The sequence below is a fragment of the Lathyrus oleraceus genome, chromosome 7 (assembly GCF_024323335.1).
Source record: "Lathyrus oleraceus cultivar Zhongwan6 chromosome 7, CAAS_Psat_ZW6_1.0, whole genome shotgun sequence".
Classification (NCBI taxonomy): domain Eukaryota; kingdom Viridiplantae; phylum Streptophyta; class Magnoliopsida; order Fabales; family Fabaceae; genus Lathyrus; species Lathyrus oleraceus.
In genome coordinates this window covers 53636738-53655645 of record NC_066585.1, presented here as the reverse complement: position 1 = coordinate 53655645, position 18908 = coordinate 53636738, and the positions used below count along the sequence as shown (strand labels likewise).

Here is an 18908-nt window from a genome sequence, read left to right as displayed (position 1 = left end):
GTTTAATAAAAATATAATTCTCTCTCTTTCATTTATTTATTTTTCTTAATGTGTTAAATTGTCAACTTTATCATTCATTGTGGGACGAAGAGAATAGCATATTGTAATTATCCTATGAATTGTATTTTATTTTCACCCATGTTACTTTATAGTTATATTCAACTTTATTTATATATATATATATATATATATATATATATATATGACATTTGGAGCATCTAGAGTTATATACATAAGTTTATTCATATAAATTGTATGGTTTATATGAATGGTATGGTTTAAATCTTTATTTGTAACAAAATAGAATATGCACTATTATCTTCTTATAAGTTACAGAGTTACATCTCTGTAAAATAAACGAAGATGCATCTCCAGAATATTTTAAAATCATCTGTAATTTTGGTGTCCAAAAATACATCTTCAGAATCCAGAGACATTTAAGTATTTTTACATGATGCCTAAATAATATATAAGATACATTAAAAAAAAATTAAAATCCCCAAATGGTATTCCACAAACCTGGAGGGTGAGCCCAAGACAATTTGAATGCAATAAAAATGTGTCAAAAAAAAATACAACAAAAATGACTCAAACAATACAATAAATTTTTCTGTTTACTGGTCTCGTATAACCATCTTCTCGTTCTATGTATAACACTCTCGCCTACTCCTTTTCTCGGTTCTGCCAGTCACCTCGTGGCCAGTTATTTCCCATTCATTGTGCTCCAATAAAGATCACACATACCGTTAGTGCCCACAATCCTTTCAGGCCTTGATCACTTGAATCTCTATCAGCCTGGTTCTAGGTTCAGATGATGAGTATTGATCTGGCCTCTCCAATATTTGGATCATTCGGTTGACAAACGGGGTTTGGCCGGTTGGGTCTAGTTGAATACACCACACGGCCCTGCTCCATTTGTAAATTTCACACTATTTTTTGAAATATTATTTACCCCAAATCAATGCACTTCCAACATAGTAGAAAATGGGTTCATAATAAACATTCAGTTAATAAACTTCTTTCCCATTTTATTAAGGAAGATATCTCAACATCTAGAGGGGACAAACAAGCTGATTCTAATTTCTTTCCACCAAGCACATTTGCAACAATCACTAACAGATTTTGGCAAGCATGATATTCCTCCATATTTTGTGTACCAGTGCCAGTGACCTCCAATGATTGATCCTTCCTTGGCTGGTAAAACGACCTAAACAACATATATATGTCAAATAAGATTGGCTTTGAAGTACAGATAAATATCAAAATTTTCAATGATACTTTGTTTGTGGTAGCAGAAAAAAATCATGTTTTACTTATTTAACATTTGACTACAAACCACACAGACTAAAATGGTTGAGATCTTTACCATCTCCAATCCGGATTAGCTTCGGGAGGGCATCGTACCCTTGAAGAGTTTGATGATATGATAGCATCGTAGCCTTGCAATAAAATGGTTCTTCCCACTATCGAATTAAGTAAAAAAAAAAAACATAAATATATTGCAAAAGTGTCGATAAAAATATCTAGCTGAATAGCCAACTCTAACCTATCACCACAATTGCACCCAGGAAACCATATTATATGTATGGATTATAAGGTAGGGTACCTTGTAAATTAGAAGCGCCAAAAGTCAGGAGACAGAGAGCAGATACAACTGATGGTAGAAGTTCCTGATTTATACCAGGGAGCAGATGGAGATAGAAAATTGTAGAAGCAAGCAATTCCTCACAACCAATATTAATATCATGTCTTTGTCCTGAGGTATTTTCAACATGCACCAGTAAAGAATGCAGGGATTCTAGTTTATGTGTTTCAGCAAACCCTGAATATATATCATTGGATTTCTGATGAAGCTTCCCATTGATTACTGATGCTGTTAACCAACGCAAAAATTTTGACACTAACGAGTCATCATGAGACTCTTCTTTTTTAACAAAAATGTGAGACTCGTTAGACCTCAACCTTTGTGAAGAATCTGATGCTAACGCAGTTGAAATTGCCCAGATAATAAAATTCTGAAGCCTTTCCTGATCCTGTAACATGTAAGAGTGGTTATTCATACGCAAGAACCACCAGATACCCACATGTCAATAATGTTAACATTACCACTTGGTATAAACAAATATACAACAACCACCTAGCATTATCCCACTAAGTGGGGACGGATACATGGATCAAATTCCGCCATAATGTTCTACCCAATACCATTACTGTTGTATAAAGCCAATATGTAGGGGAACAAATAAATAAAAAGCAAAATTGCACAAGGATGTGTATCTTTTTTGCTTTGTATGACCGAAGCAATGGTAGAATCCAAGCACTCATATTCCATAATCAATAACTGAAAGTGTATTGGTCCAAAAACGTAGATATCTTGCTTTAATTGCAATTTAACCTGTAGGCATATATATATATGATTTCTTCAAGGAAATTTAATATTCTAGCATGAGAAAAAACACCTAAACAAGCCAAAATTTAAGAACAATTACAAATGCTGGAAGCAATTGCAAGAGAATAAGATTTTCAAAATTAACTCTTACACAATAGCATTATATAGAGTGCAAAGTACCTAAAGCATATAGCATATGCTCAACTTTATATGTTTTGGTGAATTTTATTTATTATTTTCACAAATAACCAATAAACTTATGGGAAAACCAATAGCAATTCTGCTCAGTGAAAACCTAATAAAATATCAAATACAACCCAAAACTGATTGCTTGTATGCCTTTGAAAAATCACTTATAAAATATAGAGCAATCTCATACCAAAAATTAATAAAGATGAAGATGAATGGAAGTACCATTAAGAAAATGGAAATAGGAGGTGGGCTCATAAGTATGGCTTCAAGAGCAAAATCCGGGTTAATGCCTTTTGAAGCTTGATTACACACACTGCCAGCCTGGTATATCTGATATAAACCCTCTACTGATAAGGTGAAATGTGGCTGACATATTTTCCTTTTCTGAGAGAATTTCAACACCGACACTATCATTTGTAGAAAAGGATTAACTAATTCCACAGATTCATCTGTCATTGTTACATCATGGAGTACGAAACTGAATAGATTAGATGAAAGCTCGGTGAGCTGCTCAAGCCCATGATTTTGAATCCACTTGGACATGCTTCCGGACAAAATAACATCATTGACAACCTAAATAACAAAAGCTATTGGCAGTCAGTGCAAAAGAAGGAAACGGAAAATAATTTTACATAAAAAAAAAAAGGTCAGATGTTTGTAAGCATTTGACAGAAATAAAAGCGGTGAACAATTTTAGGCAATAACTTTTGTGATATCAAAGCTACTTTGAAGATCACACATAGAGAACAACAGCTAAATCTTCAGAGAAGAGTTAAATGATCTAGACCACCATGGAGATCGAGATGAAATTCCATGATCAGTCTTAGGTGCCGACTTCAGTTCAACTAGGGACCGAAAGACAATTAAGTTACTGTTGTTTAATGTTTTATGATATGAGCTTCCTCTTTGGAAAAACTTGGATTCAAAGAATCAAACTGCAAGTCATACCCCTCTCAGTACTAAGTTCAATGAACAAAACCAACAACAGAGCCTTTTTCTACCAGGTGGAAATGTCTGTAATGTAGAACTTCACTACACTACACTAAAAAAAAAACAGGTTTTCAAGTAAGAGTAAACAAATCCCAAACCAATTTGAAAACAAAAATCAGGGAAACATTTACGGATAAAACCAGAAAAACAAATGATGCAATGCAAGTAAATCAGAATGAGCACCTTGTTCCATCCAACAGGAATTGTTAAACTGACTAAAAAACTAAGCACTACTTACCTTCAATACTACCAATACATGCTTCATGAAAAATTTATTTTCATCTCCATTAAGCCCAAGCCTTCTAGTAACTGAAATGAGAGAAGATAACCATGAAAATAGAGAACAACGTTTCACTAGATGACGAGCAATCTTTTGCACTTTAATGGATTTCTTTATCACCTGCATGGCAAATAAGAAAGCCATTTATTAAATTGGTAGAAGATACTCTAAGGAGAACGGACAAAGTAAGAATCTCGGGTAAAATGCATATTTCATCAAACAGGATAACATCCCGAACATATTAAATTTTATGGGAGCCAACCAACAAGTTCACATCACCCTTTAATACTTTTTCATGTAGGGCAAGCCACACTCTAACACATTGATCAAATTTAAAACACATCGATCAAATTTAAAACACATTGACACCATGGATGCCGCATTTCTTAAAGAAGGGTGATATCCTAGAGACTGTGAAACACTGCTAATAGATAATGAAAATAATATTCCTAGTGCTTTGAACTAGATGGTGGTTTCAAAGTATAAAGGTCAGGTTTCAAAGTATGTGGTTCTAGCAAGCAGCCAGCCTCTTTGAAATAAGCAAACACTTAATATGATCACCACTAACACTGCATCCCCCTAATTCCTTAAATGAATACCTTTACAGTGTTAATATATAAATTAGTGTGCTCTACTTTTAACCAGCTGTTCCACAAAGTTTATCGAGTCCTTAAGCAATCTCACTATTACCCATCATACATAGGTATGGGATAGGGACTTATGGTATTATGGAATGCCCGAAGTCCAAGTCCCGCTTCAAATAGTATGGGATGTTCGGTGAAGAATTTAAGTGGCTTGGTTCTCCTTCTGTTGTGCAACTGCTATGGGATGAAGTCAATACATCATTTATAAGATTCGAAAAATTATTGGATACCTTATTGTGTAAAATGTTAATTTAGACCTGTTAATTTTTTACTTTTATGTGAATTATAAAATTTATATGGGATGAAATCAAAACATCATTTATAAGATTCAAAAAATTATTGGATAACTTATTGTGTAAGCTGTTAAGTCAAATCTATTAATTTTAAATAAGAATCATAAAATTTATGGTTTGATTTGATTCAACAATTTAAAAGAAATGGCACTGTGATTAATGATTCAATCCAAAATTTGACAATTAAGCTATAAGATGAATTCATGAGATTGGGCTTGGGCAGAAACACAGTTCTGGTCATTTTAAACAATGCCAACCAAAAAGTGACAACAATATATAATGCAATAGAAAGACGGGAAAATTAGGAATGTGTGTTTACTTCAATGATCAGGTCCTTTGACACAGCATCTGAGAAAGGAGAGACATAAAAGCTCATTAGAGTTTCAAGAATAGAGTTCCTGATATATATCATGGCATCATCATCTGAGTTCAGTCCTGCATATACTAGCCGAAGTATCCAAGATCTCTCTGATTTGAAATTGACGGATGAACTCCATATAAAGTTATCAAAGAGAGGTATAACCTACAAATGGAAGCAAATGGAACGTACAAATAATTATTCCTTGCAAAGCATATGTCTTATGTAAATCAAAAGGAAAAAAACTTTATGAAAGAAAATTCCAAGACACAGATATATACCTTCATATTCAACTTAGAAGACTGTATCAAGAACGTATTTATAGCTGCATAATGATCATGCGAGGAATCTAACAATACACAAGATGCCTCTGCAGCAAAGAGAGCAATAACCGATGGGATTCTTTTCCATGACTCTTCAATACTGTTTTGAACAGAATTCATTAGAAGCCGGAGTCCCATTACATCCTTCCTCTTTTGGCACTTCTGTAAAACATTCTGATTATTGATCAATCACAATACATCAACAACAAACTTATGTGCGACAAACACATTCATAAAAGGACAAATCTGCTATAGTGATTGAATTTGATAGAAGCCTATCCAATGTTTTTGTATGCTCTAATCCTAATAACGCCTTCTTCATTGAGCCCTGAACCCTAGAGATAAACCCTTAGAAAAATCCCAAGCCACAGTGATACAAAAAAAACAATATTGGCCTTAGCTTTGCACGAGTTTAGGCTTCTAGGCGTCTTAGAGGCTTCCACTCACTCCTAACATAAGATGCTCTTGTTGAACTTTTCCCATAAGCTTATTTTTGGAAGAATAAATTTTGTAAAACGGTCAAGATAAGGGGATGCTTGGTTTGAGGGGAAAAAATTATCTTCACTAACAATTATATAATGTAACCTTGTTTTCACCATGTCTCATATTTTCAAAAATATATACATAAAATGGTGAAAATAGCTTTTGTAATTTTCAACATTTTTTAAACAAATTCTAAAAATAAAATAAAATAAAATAGTGGTGAAAATTGAATCCTAAGATAGCTTTCTAATAGGAGTCAGCATGCAATGCAGTGACCAATTTCTTTTTCCATGAATACAATTATTCTCCTAAAAGATGAGCAAAACACCCAAAGAAAAGCTATAAGCATGATCCAATAGCAAAGCAGGTGTAATGGGAAAACACAGATAAATAAATTACTAATTCAATAGTAAAACAATTGAAAAATATATGACATTTTCCTAACTAAATTTTCTATGATGAAAAGGAAACATTAAGCATAAAATGATAAGCTCGTTACCAACCTCTAATGCATTCTTATATTTAAGAAGTGTGTCATAAGCTAATCTTCGTATCCCTTGATCTGGAGAAGACATGCTAACAAATGCAATTGCAAGCAAACCTGATCCAGCAAACTCTACAGGCTCTATAGATGCTTTAGACAGGCCATAATTTGAGAATCGCAAGATAAATACAGGATCATAACGTTCTTTAAGTTCAACATGAGAAGAGTACATCTGCAAAGGATGTTGAGTAGTTAGTTAAAGTTATGCAACAGAACAAGAACAAGCACAAAACTACAAGCAGGAAACGCTGCTTCAAGTAGAAAAATTAAAACATGCTACAACCTTTTTCCTGATACTGTCAATTTCAGTCTTGTTTACAGATGGCACTTCATCAGAAATACTTCTGTCATAAGGAAAAAAGAGCACTGTTGACACACATACGTCTGGGTCAATTGGAAAGTTGTCCCTTTGCTGACTTTTAGTCCATTCCTCAATTGCTTCTGAATTTACCTCTAGATTCTGAGGGCATGATCCAGTCATGGACTCAATTTGTTTCATCACATTGTATATTGCCAAATCAATCTCACTGAGTGTTGCACCATAAGAATAACGCAGTAGTGCAAGCAATTCTTTTAAATTTATGCCAATCTCATTTCGAGAATCTAAATCAGTTTCACGAGCCTTTGTCCATAAGAGTATCCAAAGCAATTTAACAATTTCCAATGGTCCTTTAGAGAGCTTGGTTGTTAGCACTTTGTGCTTCTCATTATTTTCTGAATGGTCAAGAAAAGGAATGGCAATACATTTCAAAATGCTGGATACAGGCTTCAAAAATGAACCAGCTGGTCTGCGAGCTGAATGGAGAGTGGGAGCAAACTGAGAGTGAGCAAGTAATAACTGAAGATATAAATCATACGATAGCCTCCCCTTGTTGAGCCGAGTTACTATAACCTGGAGGGTTTTCATTGTCATAGGATCACTGAACCTATAGAGAAGAGCAGATCTGAATAATATCTCAAGGAAAGTAATGGATTGTGATTGAATAAGATCACTTTGCATCTCTCCAGTCAACTCGAGAATGGTTGTTAACACAAAAACTTCCAAGTGATTATATAGCAATGAAATGCTTGTGCTTTTCCCAGTTCTAGACTGATCAGAGGATAAAGAAAATTTCTGAACAATAACCTGCCAAATGTCCACCAAAACATTTATGAAACGTATCCTGGATGCTTTCAAATTGTTTTGCATTTCCACAGCAACCTCTTTCAAATCCCCACCTTCTTCATGAAACAGTAACATTTTACAAAGTGATATCTTTGCGACAACATGATTGATTATGTTGAAAGACTGGCAAAGAGAATAACTATCAATACATTGACTATGACAATCCATCAGCTCATCATGCAAGGCAAGTTTGGGGAAAATGGATTTGAATAGCTTTAAACGCTTCTTCAGTTTCAGAGAAACTCCATTAAGAGCAAAGTGATACTGCAACATATGAATTGTTTTTCCAAGGAGACTACAATCAGTAAGACAGAGAAGTTCTTGAACAGATGATGGGACAGATTCTCCATACTCCTCCTCAAATATGTCTTTGGACAAAAAGCTCTTCCACTGACTAAAACCTTTTAAAAGGATTTTTGAATAGAAGTAAGGTATCTGTTTAAAATCATCTCTGTGACTCAGATCCCCAAATCTCTTCAAAATTAACCTCAAATATGATAAAGAGGTCGGCAGAAGCAATATAAGCTGATCTTCTGAAAGACTGAGATCAAGAGCTTCGGCAACCCCAAGATCATGATCTAAACTTCTCTTCACTAGGCCCAAAAATAAATGCCCAAATATAGATGAATGCAGAGAGCTCAGTTCGGTGAGAATATGTAAGAGTCTAGCTCTCTTTGCATTCATTTTGTACAGGCAAAGAGAAAGCAATTTCACAGGAGTATTCATTATAACTTTCCGCACAACCAACATCAAAGGATGAAAATTTTCTTGTTGCATATTTTTCTGCTTATACAAAGCATTGACAGCTTCATGCAAGCAGCTATCTGCACAATCTATTTCATGATTTACAGAAAAATCAACTACCTTACTGTATATCTGCTCAAAAATATCAGCTTTCAGGTTGCTTTCACCCATTTCCCAAAACAAATCATATGAAATCCTGTTTCCACTTGACTTCTGAAAATAAAAAGATAAAGTGCTGAAAGCATAAGCAGCTAAGGAACATCCAACAGATAAAAAGGACATCTTAGTTGGCAAATCATCCATCCCAACTCTATTGAACATCCAATCTACTAATTCAAGGAGCTGAAAAGGGGATAAAAACCGATGCAAAGTGTGTAAGGCATACAATGTTGGAAGGAGAGGCGTCGTATCTTTAACACCAATGCACAACTCAAATCTTTTCTTGATCTCCAGAAACAGCTTCTGTTGAAGCCCTTTAAAGATTTTCACAAAATTATTAGCGACGTCTTCAGCTTTCGATCCACAAAGGTGAGCACCAAATAATGACCACATGTTGTCCAGATTCATTGTCAATATGTCTAAAATTGGATTACCAAAATTTTTAAACCCCTCGCCAGATAGTACATTTAGGATATCAAAGTCGGTTCCTGTATTTCCATTAATGTTCCGGCTATTTCCTAAAGAAAAGGATAATGACATCAGAATAGAGGGATGACAACAAATGGTTGTAATAACTTCTTCAATGTAATGACTTGAGAAAGAGAAAGCAGAGTCTTTTATAGACAAGTCAGAACAACTCTCCGGAACCAATAATTGACCTAATAGGTTCTGTACAAGAATAACACAGATATTCAAAAGTTGTTCTATTTCAGCTAATGGTATAAATTTGTGACTTAGCTGAATCTGATGAGTCCAGAACAGCACAAGCTGCAGACTGGGAAGGAGTGAATGGTCATTTACGGATTCACGTAATTTATGTAGCAGAAGATCTTGCATCTTAGAAAGTTTTGATGCACAATGACCATTCATACACATCATTGCAGGAAATATCACATGGAAAGGTGTCTGTTTTAGAACGATACTAAATGCAGCAGAATCAGGTTCAAAAGCCTCTAAGAGTTGACCACAAGTTAGAGAGTCTGGACACAATGTAAGATTAGATGTCTCAATAAGAGCAGCATTTTGACTGTCACTGCACAGATCTGATATGGCCATGTCCAAGCCAGCATAAAACGTCACAGGCCACCTCTTAGAAGCATGGACAAGAACACTATAATCAAGAAAATATATAGATGATAAGAGAGAGAAAGGAACATCAAGCAAGTCGCGTGAAATGATCACACCTGATGGCAGATTCGTGGATATTTTATCAGTATTTTCGCATACAATGGAGGATATGAAAGCTACAGTTGTTTCAGCCATCCGATGATCATCCCCACCGCCTAATAGTCTATTTACATCACCAAGTGAATTTCCTAAAGAACCATCAGGATGGACAGATTCTTTTTTTCCAGATAAAAGGCAACAACTTTGTTGGTGTGAAATGCCCTCCACAAAATCCAACAAATTCTTCAGAGGCTTCCACTCAGGAAAGACTTCATCATGCTCATAACTGTCGGCAAGTCTCTCAGTCAAGTCTGCATTAACTACAGAAGATAACAATTCAGCATTGACCTATAAAAAACACAGATATAATATTAGACAAGCAGAAACTGCAAGAAGAGTAAATTAAAATATGTCCAGTTATACACATACCTGTGTTTGCAAGAGGTATTTCACTGTGTTGCAAGTGTATAATAATACTATTGATTTTTTTGGCAACGAGCAGGCTCCTGATTTTGATCGGATCACCTTTAGACACTTCTCCAGTAAACATACGATAAAAGGACTAACATCGGGTGATAAATCTGCAATGAAATTGAAAAACCCCAGTTCAGTGTAGCAATAATGAGCCAAAAGTTTCTCCATTATTTCTGCAACACAATGTTAGCATTCCCCAAAGAAATGACAGTAGAAAATGAGCTTGAGATATAGTCTAATGGATGCACCTTGATCAAAAGAATTAACCAGACCAGATAAAAATGCAATAGAACCAATATAAGTGATTTTAGGGTTAATTACCTTTATCACCTTCCAAAGAGTGTACATGATTCTTAAGGATGTTCCAATATTTTACTAAATTATTCCCGAGTGTAGAAACAGCGTCACATAAGAATGTTATTACAAACGAAGTCAAATTATGTAAAACATCCACCTCCAATATATTAACAGGGGAATGCTCCCTTTGATAACCTGGTAAAAACAAAAGCCATGCATGTATCTCATGAAGGTTCCCGTCAAAAGCACCAGTACTGTACATAGCTGCCATGGCCAGCCGGTATGCCAGACTCCTTGCCTTTTTTATTGGTGAAAACATAAACAAATTAGTGAATGGCTGTAGATATTTGTACAACATGGCTGGAGTTCTTGTAGGAATTTCATTCTCTGGACACCATTGAATGTATTCCATAAGCAAAGACAACAGTGAGACTTGCAGATGACTTGTTAACTCTAATGGGTTTTTAAGAAGACCTTTGAAAGAATCAAAGGAATGATCCAAAGTTAAAGGCAAACTCCGCTGCACAAGAAAAACAAAATAAATATAAGATAAGCGTTACTTGGGAAAAGAAATTAAAGTTAAATAAATAAATAACTATGACACCAGACTTCCTTTCCTTCCCTAGTTAAGAAGACATTCTTAGCTTAGGTGCAAGTGCAAAAACTGCATAACACACAACAGTGTAGATTTCATTTTAAACTTTATCTGACAGACAACATTTAATCCTCCAAAAATTACAAATATATTAATCATAAGCCTTCTCTTGTTAATCTCTATACCAAATAAAACTGAACATACATGATAATATCTGAGAGCATCAAGCAGTTTAGACAGTAAGTATGATTCTGCATCTTTTAGGGTGCTGATACCAATGGAATGAAGCTCCAAACCCCATATTTCCCCAATGTTATTCTTGAGATCCTCTGCATCATCTGGTGCATCTTCTTTAAGTGCATCGTCAACTGTTCCCCTGTTACCACTCAAATCAATATCTGGAGCAGAACTTATCCCACCAACAATTATATCTATGTCACTCTCAGAAGTATCCATTTTTAACTTCTTTCTACTATTCCCATCATGTTCACGATGGGAGGCATTTCTCTTCAAGCTTGAGTTGTTAGATTCATAACAGGTATCTAAAGAGGAGAGTAAATTTAATAAAACCTGCAGATCAGGAAGATAAGGTTGAACATAATTCTGAATTTCTTGCTTGACAGATACCATATGTTGCATCAAAGGATTGCCTGAACTAGAATTGTGGTTCAAACCATCAAAAAGGGAGTCCAGCAGTTTCAATAACTCCAGAAGAAGCCTTAGAGTACCATGTTTCACAAAAGAATTAGCATGATGCAACCCCTTATTAAACATTGACCTGCTGAATGGACGAGGAAACAAGCACTTCACAATGTCAAGTAAATCCATGTTGTCAATCGAGGAAGAAACATTTGATCGGGAATTACCAAATTCCTTGGAAATGCCATTGCTGATTGAAGAAACCAAATCAGCTGCCAAAGATACTGCAAAAATCCTGCAAACACAGAAGTTACAATCGAATAGATATAAGGAATGGAAACATATACATAGAAGAGAAAATGCTAGCAAAACCAAAACCATCGCCAATAGATAAAAAATTCCATAGCTAGTCCCACTGATAGTGAATGAACCCTAGTTGTCTCTGAAGGTGAGGCTGGAGGAGTGTTACGTAGGAGGTCTATGATAGCTCTGTTATTGTTTAGGCAGAACCTCTAAGTGTTTCCCTTGTTTGTAATTAAAGGGGATTCTTCCCCATTTTATTGGTTCTATCTGTCTAATAATCATGTGTGACAAAGAGAGTGAGCTACATAAATCTACTCATTGATGGAATAAAACTTTCTTTTGTCTCTCTAAACATGGATTTACACAAAATTCGCGTTGAAGGTGCATTTGCAACCCTAAACCGGATCTAATGACCCTGCAGACTGAGCATGCTAATGAATCCCCCTCCCTCTAACAAATTAACCACTAACATTTTCCTATCAAATAAAAAAGAAAGAAAATGAACCCCAGTTATTTAGTGGGTTTCAACTATATGATGCTAACATTAATCATATGTATATAATAATATCATACATAAAGTATAAAGACAATAATGGATACAGGGAGAAATAAAAATGCATATAACCAATACACTAACCATGAAGAAGATTTATAGTTTTCAACATTGTGAGGAAATTCTTTTATGTACAACAAACCAAAAGTAGGTTGAGCATTGACGATGGCCAAAAGCAAATCCCTATGATACTGAACCTCGGTAGGCCACATCTTCTTCAACAAATCCATCATCCTCTTCTGATTACCCTTCAAAGGATGCGGACGCTTCTTCGAATCAGGCATCAATCCATTACTCGGATCAGTACAAACCAAAACAAGAACATCAAAAGCAATTTTAGCAGCATCTCCACCACCTTCCCTTCCACAAATACCAACCAACTGCTCCAAAGTAACACTCCCAAACAAAACACTCCTCAACCCCGGCGGCACCAACGACGCCTCAACAAGAACATAATCCCTCAAAGTAGACAAAACAAAAACAACTGTCTCATCATCGTCGTTCTCCAATCCACGAAGCACACCGGAATACATCTCCCTCTGCTGCAAAATCCAACGCAACAATCCCGGCTTTCCAACCTCCAAAAACGACATTGCGAATCCCACAAACGACTTCCTCAACAAAACCTCTCTCTTACCTTCACTTTTCCTCGTCCTCTTCGCCAATGCCGCGAATCCTGAAACCTTAAAATCAAAACTCTTCGCAACCTCCGAAGCTATACTCGGTCCCCGCCGAACAATCGAAGCCAAAAGCAACAACGCCGCTTTCTGCCGTTTCAATTCCTTACCATTCAACTCTTTATATAAATCATTCAAATAATCTGTAACAATCAACCTCGCGAATTTATCCAAATCCCTAGCAATACTCACACTCTCAGCATCATTGAAACCTTGTTTCTGTTTACCATTGCGGTGACTGAGTAAAGCGGAAATTAACGCAAAAACGTAGTGCAAACCTTGTTTTCCTTGTCTTAACTTCCAGGCTTCTAATAACTCGGAGCATTTGGGAGAACTGAGAACGTAGTCGCGGAGAAGTTTTGCTCCATTGTCGCTCTTTAAGAGCTTTACGAACTCTTTCGTGGCGTCTGAAACTAGCTTTATCTCTGATGAAGTGATTCGGTGAAGTAATTCTTTCAGTTTTGCTTCGTAGCTGATCACTCCGCCGTGTCCGGCGGCGGAATTTTCCACCATGGTTGCTTCTGTTCAGAGGGGTTTAGGGGTTTATCGAAAAATGCAACTGGTTCGGATATTTTAGGTCTGGGACGAAGGGTTTAAAAATAATACTAATTTATTTAACTACGGAACATGTTTACGGTAGGTTTGATTTGAGAGAGTTAGATTTTTTTTTTCTAAAAAGAAGGTGGCACAAGACCACCACAAAATATATTTAAAAGAAAGATGTACTTAATAAGAAAAAAATGAAGGATCAAACCAAAATTACAAATTCTATAGGAAGGAAGATCTACATAATTATTAGGAAAAATCATAAGAATATTTCTATGAACTACATCACAGTTTATAAAATCATGTACATCTAAATCTATGTTAGCAAGTTTGTTCGTGAAATGATTATATTCCCTAAAGATATGAGTTACCAAAAAATAAATGAATCTAGTATGATGCAAAATATTCTCCCACATGTTTCAAAGGCTCCAAGAAATCATAGAAGGTTTTTTGAACGCAAGAACAACTAATTTTTAATTTGATTCTAACTAAAGATGATTCAGTTTTTGTCCTTCGCAATCTCAATAGCCACTATAGCAGCTGTAAGCTCTACCATGAAGGCATTCTCTACCTCAATATTAATTGAGAAGCTACCAAGATATTTTCCATTATGATCTCTGTAAATACCACCACAAGCAGCAATACCCAGAACTCCCATAGAGGCACCATCAGTATTACATTTTACCCAATTCATAATAGGAGGATGTCAGAGAAACTTTTTCACTATACAAGACTTGGGAGGATTCAACTTCACATTGAAGCCATTAAGAATATTGAGATCCAACATAGAAATATAACCGATTTTGAAAGTAGTATTACCTGCTCGGGAAACCTCAACAATAATGGCATTGAACATCATTTTCCAATAAGTTTCGATGTTCCCATTGATCTCACCTTTCCAAAAAGTCCAAGATCATCTCATTTGGACTAAAATTGAGGGACTTGCGCATGGCTCCTTTGTGGGATTTATTTTGGCAAGATTTGGATTCAGATGATCATTCCTCTTTGTATGCTTCCATGTGATGACCTCGGTACTCTTTGTGCACGAATTGGAGATGGATTGCATCACTCTTCAGGCCCAAACCATTGCCCATGCATCCATGCACCTTGGTTTCCAATTTTGGCAAAATTCAAGTGGTGCAAAGGTCAATTCCCTTGCCTATTTAAACAAGCTCATGGCCTCAAAATTCACATCAACACCTTGCCCAAACTTTGCCAAGAGAACTCAGACCCTCATACCATAGAATTTCTTGAAGATTTCTTTGAAATCGAGTTTAAATTTCACTTTCTGTTTTGAAGTTCAAACTCCAAGAATTCATTGTCTTTTCCATCTCAATTGATTACTGCAAGCAAGAGGAGGAAGGATCAAGCAAATCCAGATCAAGATCAAGTTGAATTGAAGTTACTCGAAGGTGAAATTTCAGAAACTTCTTTTATTCGATTCTCCCTTATTTCTCAACTATTGTGATTGATTTTTGGTTAGCTGGAGTCCTACCAATGTAGGCAACAAGATTGAGTTGCTTTGAGGTCAAATCGAAGCAACTCAGTTCATGATCCTCAAAATTCAAATTCGTGTATCTTTTTATATATTTGGAATTGGAGAAAACTGAGATCCGATTCAAACTCCTGAGCATTTTCTCTTTGAAATAGTGTCCTTGTTTTTCATTTTTCATTAAGTTGAGGTTGGACCAGTGGACCAGTCCGGTGGTGATCACTGGAGAAGATAACCGGAGCTAGGGCTCTGGTGGTGCGTTGGCAAAGCCCAAGTCATCTGATCTGGTTCAAATATTTTAATCTTAAGCGTTCATTATAATTACCACGCGTACATTGCATTGACCAAGGAGCAAGGTGGAACGCGGGCGTGTGGCCATCAGATCTGCCACCTCAATTAATGAGGGAGATATAATGGCCCTTGTTTTTTTTATTATCCTTTTAATTTCTGAATTTATGTTTAATTGCTTTATTTTGTTTAATTCATAATAATTTCATTTTTAATCCAAAAAATATGGGACTCACACAAAAAATCTTTAAGTATTTTTCTCTTTCATTTTTTGAATTAAAGTTATTTTTTGGATTAATTTTGATATTTTTCATGAATTAAATGTTTTTGTGCAGATTTTTAATTGTTTAAAAATACTTTTGACTTTTAAAAAATTATGAAATTTTTTGTCTAAGGTCTCTTGACCTTGTTTGACCTAGGATAAATTTCTTGGCCTTTTATTTGGTGTTTTGAAGAGATTTTAGGTTTTGACCAAATTAAATTGAATTTTAATGCATTTCAAAATTAATTTTAATTGATTAATTGTGCAAAAATTATGTTGAGCCATTTTTAAAAATTATGTTTGACTATTTATTTGGGCTTTGGTCAAGGTTGATTTGACTTTTGTTGGATTAAAATCATTGGATTTAGGGGATTGGTGAAATGTACATTTCATCTCCCAAAATAAATGAATGATTTTAATTTGATAAAATTCCTCCCATGACCGATTTGTGTTTCTCTCATTCCCTTCCCCCCTCATCTTCATCCTTATTCTTTCCCGTTCCTTTCATTGACCAATTAAATCTCTAATGTCTTAAGGCTAATTGGTTCATCAATGACCTTGTGTCAGATGAACCAATACAAGTATGGATGAGATAGGTTCATTCTTCTTGATCTTTTCTTTTAGTGTGTGGTATATTTTAGGAGTTTGATTCATTATACCAAATCTCTAACATGCATTAACACCTATATTTTTATTGTCCGGCCTCAGATAGTTGTGACTTCTATATAAGTCCAATTACGATTGCTTAACATAGAGCTAAATTTGACCCTAAAGGTATAACATTCTAGTAAGTGAGATTGTAAGTCTCTCATCCTTCATGGTATTGTCTGGAAGCTTGGCCTTTTTTCCTTCCTATGGAAGATGTATTGGTTCAAGGATCCATGCTTGTGAATGGATGGTTGAGTGTTCTCCAAAGAATGACTTAATCAATTAAAAAGCAAAACACCATTAACACTTAACTAACATTTGACTAACTCTTATTAATATTGTTTTATTTTCAAGTCATTTACCTTATGCAATTTAATTTCCATTCATTTATCATTCATTGCCATTTACATTTTATTTAATTTGTTTATGTTTATGCCATTTTCACTTTGCTCATTTGAGTCATATCTTGTGATTGTATATATTTGTCTGTGCATTTTGATTTTGTTTGTGGTCTTAGGACCTAAAAACACTTAATAAACAACAAAAACCCTAAAAAATGTTTGGTGGACTGTTAATCTTTATATGAACTTTTGAACTTAGAACTAGGCAACATTCCATATGCAAAAGGATTTGGCCAATGCCAACATTTCTGAGAGCAAATTATTGTGAACTAAGCCTTCATCTAATACAAGTCTTGGGATTGATTTGAATTCATCTGCTACTTTGTATTGGTGCTAACTATTATTTTGATCTTGTGTCTGATGCTTTTTTTTTAGTTGATCAAAGAATATTTCATCTAATACATGAGAAGATAAAGAAGACTGCTAGTTATGGGAATTGCTTGCTTGGACGTGGCTATCTTTATATGATGCCTTGATCTTCATGATGTTTGGTATTGCTATTTGCTTGTTGATTATTGCTTGATTCAAAGTCCAAAGAAAAATGGGTTTCTATATGACATTCTTGTCTATTGGATTGCATCACATTGGTCAGATCTTTTCAACTCTTAACTTTTAATTTTATGCTTAGGATAGTCTCTTCATCTTCTCCCACTTCTTAAATTTTAAAGTCTCTCCCCCTTTTCAAAAAAACTTTCTTTGCTTGTGATTTCAAACTTAGACCTTATTTCAAGTAGAAACTTTGGCCTTATGCCATTGAATTTTTGAACTTCTTTTTCTTAAATAAAACTTGTAAATAAATCTAATCATATTGACTTAAAATTTCAAAATACAAAAAGAACTAAAAAATCCATTTAAGCCTTTGGCCTTTTAGTCCCTCCTGAAGGTGAGAAAAACAAGAAAGGGGGGGTTTGAATTGTTTGAAAAATAAGCGCTTTTGCAAAATGAAATCACACAATGATTTTATACTGGTTCGCTTATAACACAAAGCTACTCCAGTCCACCCGGCCAAGGTGATTTCGCCTTCAACAAGGACTTAATCCACTAATCTTGAAAGATTACAAACAACCCCTAAGAGAGAAGAAAATCTCTTAGTCCTCTCAAGTCTACAGACTACAAAGAGTCACTTGAGGAAATCAAATAAAAATTAGATACAAGATGTGTAATCTAGAGTGCTTCTAAGAAAGCAAATATTACAAACTTAAGAACAAATTTTTCACTTTGATAAGCAAAAGCTTAGTGAAAATTCTTTGAAGAACAAAGATGTTTTTCTTGAGCGTGATATAATTTCAGTATAGTTTTGGCTAGTGATTTCTTATTACTGAATGTTGATTTCTTCTCTATTTATAGGAGTTGAAGTAGAGTTGAAGTAGCGTTGAATCTGTTGGATATTGAGATGTAGTTACGCCATTCCATTAATAGCTTCTGCAGTAGACTTTTTCTCTTAGAAGTGACTACTTACCACAAGTAGTATCTTCTCTCTTGGAAGTGGAGATTAACGTCTCTTTCTAATTGAGGAAATCCATTTGCAGAACTTTAACTTGGCTTAAACGTTACTTCATCATGATTAACAATTCTGATTAGAGTCTGTGTGTATCTGGAGAAACTAGCTTCTGATGTTATCTCTTGAAAGTTCAGATGGCGCTGATAACTTCAGAATTTACAGAAGGCATTTGTTCAGAGTCAGAGCTTCTAGACTTTACTTCATGTTCAGATGCTTCTGATACTTTGTAGTTTTGTCCAGAGTCAGAGCTTCTTGAAACGAGATTCCTCTTTAGATGCTTCTGATACTTGAGATCTTGCATCTGATCTTGTTTTGCATCTGATGACATCATCAGATTTATTTCTTCTTTCTTTAGAACCCTGCACACTTAGAAACTTTTCGTTAGGGTGTCATTTTTGGTTTCATCCTTTGTTATCATCAAAATCATGGAGTCTGTTGTAGAACACTTTTTGTTCTTACAATCTCCCCCTTTTTGATGATGACAAAACAATTAAATTTATC

General features: G+C 35.1%; 1 protein-coding gene across 4 annotated transcripts; it reads right to left on the bottom strand.

The window, feature by feature from the left end:
* Positions 1–377: 377 nt before the first annotated feature.
* LOC127100380 (uncharacterized) lies at positions 378–13949 on the bottom strand. Of its 4 annotated transcripts, XM_051037525.1 has the most exons (14): positions 12677–12781; positions 11964–12031; positions 11302–11878; positions 10527–11022; positions 10161–10312; positions 6780–10079; positions 6456–6668; positions 5428–5643; positions 5108–5311; positions 3810–3971; positions 2804–3154; positions 1607–2033; positions 1367–1463; positions 378–1207 (listed from the first exon to the last, which is right to left on the bottom strand). In XM_051037525.1, exons 3-14 carry the CDS (start codon positions 11869–11871, stop codon positions 991–993), a joined length of 6405 nt encoding a protein of 2134 aa, XP_050893482.1. In that variant the 5' UTR covers positions 11872–11878; positions 11964–12031; positions 12677–12781; the 3' UTR covers positions 378–990. The 4 variants fall into 4 exon arrangements, with proteins under 4 accessions (XP_050893482.1, XP_050893479.1, XP_050893481.1 ...); XM_051037522.1 differs by having other exon boundaries at positions 11302–12031; positions 12677–13949; XM_051037524.1 differs by having other exon boundaries at positions 5428–5631; positions 11302–12031; positions 12677–13948.
* Between the last annotated feature and the right edge of the window lie 4959 nt (positions 13950–18908).